Raw genomic sequence first — 6,234 nt, 5'->3', positions numbered from 1 at the left:
CAGGGGGCTGGTAGGACACATGGGTCCTGATTCCCCTCCACGCTCTCCAGCCATTGTTAGTTGTGCTGACAGCACCACCATCCCAAGGGGCACAACTTGTACCCTCCATAAGTAGAGGTTACGCTTAGGACTTGGCATGCACACTCCTGGGTACAAGTCTCAGCATCAGCCCTGCAACAAGAGCAGGAGTGACTGGGTGATGGGGCAGGTCTTACTTGTCAGATTTGTGTTTCCCAACAGATGCAAGGTCCTGAGCTGGTGCCTGGGGGTCCAACGCAGCGCATTTTCCAACCACCTCACACCCCACAGCAGAACCCCCTGAGCTACTTCCTGCACCCACAGCAGCAGAGCCATCACGTGCAGGGCCAGCCCTGCAACCTGCCCGACCTGCCCGAGATGCAGCTGCCCTGAACACCAGCTCTGGGAGGCAGGGACCACATGGCTGCAGCGCTCGGCGCCCTGGGCGCGCACAGCGCAGAGGACGGCGCGTCGGAGCACAGGAGGCTGAGGTCAGGCCCCATGAGGAGGCGGTGGCTGGAGGGATGGTCCCGGATGGGGATGGATGGCTCCAGGGGCACATCTGTTGGGATTTCCATGCAGTCAGTCCGTGATGCTGCTCTGGCAGTGTATGTGCCCTGGTCCAGCACCATGGTGCAACTGGAAGCGTTGGCTTTCTGGCTGCAGGGGGGTTAGTTATCAGGTTGCCACGAAGCTTTGCAATGGAGAAAACCCTTTTCCATTCAGGACTTCAATGCTGAAAGTCACTGTGAATTTATGCCCAGCATTTGGAGCACATAGACAGATTGTACCGGTCCGCAGGACACCGTTGGACTACCGTGTACATAACTCATTTTGCTGTAGTAGGTCTATTGTGGATTTTCTTTTCCTTTTTTCTATACCTCAGTCCCACAGCTTTTTGTTTTCCAGGAGATTGGATATTGCTGCTAATCTACATAACACCACTTTTGCCTGAATTTCTTACTGTTGTTATACCAGCTCACATCACAGCTAGGACAATATTTGTCACGTTTGATTTTTGGTTAACGAGTGCAGATAAATTTATATGGTTTTTACTCCCTGTAGCCAAATATTTTTCAGGTTACAGACAAATAATCCTTACTGCTTTTTGGTTTTTTGGTTGTTTAGTTTCAAGTGATGTAGTTGTATATGTTTCTATACATTGAAACAAACAAACATGCATAGAACAGCATATGCCAGCAAACTTTGTGGTTTTGCTAGGTCATGTTTCAATTTGGCAAACCCAAATCATGACACAAGCGATGTTACAAGCCCGTAGGGTCAGCAATAAATTGTATTTTTGTAAATTGTCACTTTTTAACTATAAGTTTATATTTATGAATTGAAAAAAGAAACAAACCAGTTTATTCCTCAGTGGGTGTATAGTTAAGTGTCCCTACTGTTTGTGTCTTTCCAAAGGAAAAATGAAAATGTACATCTTTGAGGCGTTAGTAGCTGCGTACTAACTTTGGGCACTGTTAGAGCCCAAGCATAGGAGATGGGTTTGGCCATTACTATAAACTTTGCAAGACAATGTTAGTTAGGACCAGGTCCCTCTAGCAGTAAAGCTCTATCTGGCAGCCAGAGCAAGGTTTAGGGAGGGGTTAGTTAATCTCTGTCGAAATCAAGCTAACCCTGCTTTTTTTTTGCCTTTTATTTTTGGCATTTGTTTCCTTTTTTTATCTTGTGCAAGCCACTTGCTTGTCTCTTTGCAGCACTGCAGCAGCTGGACACTGGTGCTACTGGTGGTAGTGATGGAGTAGCCTTTGGCACAAGCAGCCCCAAGCAGCCATGTGTTTCAAGAAAAGGTGGAGGTGGGAACTTGTTAAAACAATAGTTATAGCTAATGGTGCCTGTGTCTGTACCCTGAGCTATCTAATGCTGTAAGCACGTCTCTGTCTGTCTATAGCTGTATCTATATGTCTGTAACTGGCTTGATTGCCCCCAGCAGCCATGCGCAGAACACTGGGAGCATTTCATCAGCTCTGGGGCCAGGCTGTGATTGGGGGATGAAGAACATGACTGTTTCAGCTGTATGAACAAGATTATGGCAGCTGGAGTTTCTCAGAGAGCTCAGGAGTGAAACAGGAGCAACAGCTCTGCCCCAAATGGGATTTTGGCTCCTGCCTGCTGGGGCGCAGTGGTACTCCCCTAGCCCCGATCCACCCGGGGCTCTTTGCCAGCAATTTTCCTGGGGAAGGGGAAAGGGTTTTGCTGTACCACATTTCCTGGGCTGGTGGTGATGGTGGGAGGACAGGCTGCCAAAGCAGGGGCAGCCAGGAGCTTTCAGGGGGCTGGTGCAAGGTTCTGTGGTGCTTTGGCTGGGGCAGGGATGGACATGTGAACAATGGCTGTGCCAGTCCTTGGCTTTCCATGGGGCTCCTCCCTGGTAAAAGCACTGCCACAGGTTGGCTTTGGCTGGGACCCTGGGTGCACAGCTCCCAGGGGTGACAGACTGTGGGTTGGGGAGCTGCAGCCTCCCAGCCACATGCAGCATTTTGGAGAGCATAGTGGGCTTGGAGGCAAGGAGGTGCCCAGCAGCCCTTAGTGGTGGGGTACGATACTGGGGCTTGTTCCTTGTCAGTCCTCTCTATTTCAAACCATGACAAGAAATCCTGGCTACAGCAGAGCCATGGGCCAGGGACATTTCACTGCTGGTAGGTAGTGGGATGAGGAGCACCTGCCTTTGTGAAGCAACCTGAAGCTGAAATAGTAACACCTGAACCCCTGACTCTTAGAGCCCAAGCCCTAGGGAGAGCATGGGGGTTTTCTGGCTTTTGTGATTTGTGCGGCAGTAAGGGCCAACACAGCCTCTGGGGCAGGAAACAATAGACTGTGTTAGGGTTTTTTTTAAAAGCACTATTACTTTTGGGATCTGCCCCTCCCATTCCCAGGACAGTGGGGTTGCTCATGAGGCTGGGCAGGAGGGAGTTGTACTTCTAAGGATTGTTGCGTGTTTTGTTGTTAGTGGGGAGGTTTTGGGCCCCCCCCAGCCACAGTTTGTGGGTCAGGGTGGCTGGCAGGAGGGAAAGGCTGAGCATTTTCCTGCCTTCCCCAGTGCACCACCGTGGCTGGGCTGCAGTGTCCCATCACGATACATGAGTCCAGTCGTGGCAGGTGTCCGTGAAATGTATCTCAGAGGTGGTGATGGTGGTTGGGGTCAGGGGCTTGGGGGTGTATTTTTTAACAGGGCTCGGTAGGCAGGTAGCTGAGGCAGAGCAGTTTTCTGGCATGGCTGTGGCTTTGGCAGAGTCCAACAAAGGAGGGTTGGAAGGGGTCTGGGGGAGGTGGGAGGGTGGTGGGAGCGCCGGATGGGGCCGTGCCATGGGCGCACAGCCCTTCTGATGGCAGCGCTGGGCTGCAAGGACAGAGAGGGCTGGGGGGGCACTGCCCTCCTGCTCACAGCCTCTCAGCACAGGAGCTTTGTGAGGATGTTTGTTTACATGTTAGATTGGCCTTGCTAAAACAAGAGACCTAAAAACGCACTTTATCGTATGGTCCCCCTTAATTCCCAGTGCCCACCCCAGCCCCTGGCCGTGCTGCTGGCGGGTGAGGGTCTGCACAGTCCCAGGCACTGCCTCGTGGGTAGAGCCTTGTTTTTGAGACATGCTCCAAAGGACAAAATCCCACTGTCCCTTTCTGGGGCTCACATGGTCCCTGCTCAGTCTGCCTCTAGCTAGGGGGAAGGCTGAGACATACCATGGGGGTTTTTGCCTTATATTGTCACTCACTCTCAAAAAATATAGGTATAAGTCTCTTTATTCAGGTTGATTTGTATTTGTTTACCTCGGTGTTAGCTATGACCTGTGTTTTTAGGACTCATTTGGAATTGAGGGTTGCTGGTGGGTTTGGGTCACACACCCCTGGCTGCTCACAAGAAGACACAAGTGTGACTTGTTGGTGACAAGCAGAGGGCAGGACTGATGGCACCTGTGGCAGGGTTGGGCTCCAGTGTTGCTGTCATCCTGTTAGTCATTAATGTTCTGAGGCTTTTTAGTACACAAATACCTATATACTAGATCTCTATATACAGATATACATATTTTCAGTATACATATATACATATGTATATCTCTATATAAATATATATAGGCCACACAATTCCAGACCTCTGAAAACACAGGCAGCTTTAATTAATATAAAGTCTTGCACTTTTAGCGTATTTGTACATATAAGCTAAAGCCTGGTGGGTATAATCAGGCTGGTTTGACAAACACAATGAAAAGTTACTGTATATATTGTATATATTCCATGCAAAAAAAAAAAAGAAGTCTAGAATGGAGTATAAACCTTGGTTTATTTTATATGATGTTGAATATAAAGACATTTATAAATGTTACTATTCTTAAAAGTATTTTGTAATGGGAAAAAGAAAGTGTCTTATGAAGATGAACAGTAAAGATTTTATTCTTGTTTTGAATTTATGTCCCTGCACAGCTCCATTGAATAGGAGCCTGTGTGTTTTGACAAGCTTTAAACAGATTGTACATAGTATTTAAAAAAAGAAAAAAGAAGAAATAAAATAACACTTGTAAGACCTCTTACACACTATGTGTTGTTTTGATTCCCTGGGTGGTGTGGGTCCTCTGGGGCCCAGAATCTGATCCCTGCTCTCCAGGGGGCACACGAGCAGCAGCTGTCATGTATTCCTGTGCACAAACAGCTGCAGGGATGGGGCTCAAGGTGGAGACTGAGATTTCCATGACCAGAAGCAATAGGGGCAAAGCATAACTTAGAAAGAACAAGGCATCAGAGCCAATGTAGGAATGTCCACACACTATAAATGTTTTAATGTGGGTGCAAAAAACATGTGACAGTACTCATGCAGTCCCAGCACTGAAGCCAGGTCAGGCTGTACCACAAGGCTAAACTAGTCTCAGGCTTCAGAATCTGGATCTCAGTTTTCCCTCCACTTTTGATGCTTTGGAAAGCACTCACTAAATGTAGCTTTAGCATGACTGACACTCTCAAAGGAACTTCTGAAGCAGGCCATCATGAGAAATAACAGTGCCTCAGACTTTTATTTCTTTTCTTTAAGTGAAACAATATTTTATTTAACACCCCATTTGTCTTACAGTACTTCCTCATACAATACATTGTATAAAAGCCAATCTGTCAACACAACCGTGTTGTCTTCTTGGTAAAGTGACAAAGCTATAGCAAAAAAAACAAAAAAACAAAAAAATCCTATTTTTCTAGAAACAAATCAGATTGCCTTTTGTTTTAGTCCAGATAACAACTGCAATTGCAATCAAGAATATTGTATGGTACAACTGGATGAGAAACTTCTAGTAAATCAACACACAGCTACTTCTTAGTCACTATGGTAGCAAACTCTTCCAAAATGACATTATTATCCAGCCACTAGAGTGATGAACAAGTGGCCTGAATGGATGGAAACAGAGAGTGGATTTTCTCTATCACCTGGCAGTGGCCATTTCCATGTCCTATGAAGTGTTCCTGGTTGAATTACCATCAGTTCTCCCCCAAGGTGGAAAGGGCTGGTGTTTTTATTAGTATTAGCTGAGCTATGACCTGCCCTCATGTGCTCAAGCCCTGAGCTCAAAGCACAAAGAGGTCAAGCCACCAGCTCCTCATGGGGGTCAGGGCTGCCACCCTGCCCCTGGAGCACAAGGAACAGCACCAGGCTCCCGAGCAGCACATTCCATATTGCGAGCCCAAGGGATCATCACACTCTGCTGGACATCCCTCTGGGCTAACCATTACATCTGACAAAAGGCATCTTATGTGCACAGCAACAACTTGGACTGTGCAGCATATACTGACAGCCACTGCCAATGTTTTGGGTAACTGTGACACAGCTGCCAAGTCACACTGCAGCAGGTAGTGCAATTTTCAAACTGTACAGAGTATCACTAGTTTTAGTAATCAATATCCTACCTACAACTGCCTGTTTTGAGCTGAATGATGCACCTTAGTTTATTTCCTATGACTGAACCAGAAAAATTAAAAGAGAAAACTTCATGGAAACTTATAGAAAAAAAGTATTACAGATGTGTGAAGTGACACATCAGACTCCTTGCTAGCACTTTTGTGTTACTCCCAGGTACAGCTGCCCTCCTGCAACACAAGTGTGCACATCCCAGTGTGATGTGATGTGAGTCTGGGTTCATCTCTGCATCACCAACTTCAGCTGGCCAAAGAGCTGCATGGCACAGGGATCTCTGTCCCTGACTGTGCAGGGCTTTGAAGTCA

The 6,234-nt window shown here is 47.3% G+C and overlaps 1 protein-coding gene across 1 annotated transcript in view; it reads left to right on the top strand.

Annotated features, from left to right (window-relative positions):
* Window positions 1-411, top strand: part of LOC103807834 (neuronal PAS domain-containing protein 2-like) — a 25,453-nt gene extending 25,042 nt beyond the window's left edge. The window contains exon 20 of the mRNA XM_009080583.1: window positions 241-411. Within this exon, the coding sequence (XP_009078831.1) occupies window positions 241-411 (171 nt within the window). The remainder of the gene's footprint in view (window positions 1-240) is intronic.
* Window positions 412-6,234: the final 5,823 nt, after the last annotated feature.

Source organism: Acanthisitta chloris, unplaced genomic scaffold (assembly GCF_000695815.1).
Source record: "Acanthisitta chloris isolate BGI_N310 unplaced genomic scaffold, ASM69581v1 scaffold5358, whole genome shotgun sequence".
Taxonomy (NCBI): domain Eukaryota; kingdom Metazoa; phylum Chordata; class Aves; order Passeriformes; family Acanthisittidae; genus Acanthisitta; species Acanthisitta chloris.
The sequence above is the reverse complement of the archived record's forward strand: the minus strand, read 5'-3'. Positions and strand labels throughout refer to the sequence as shown.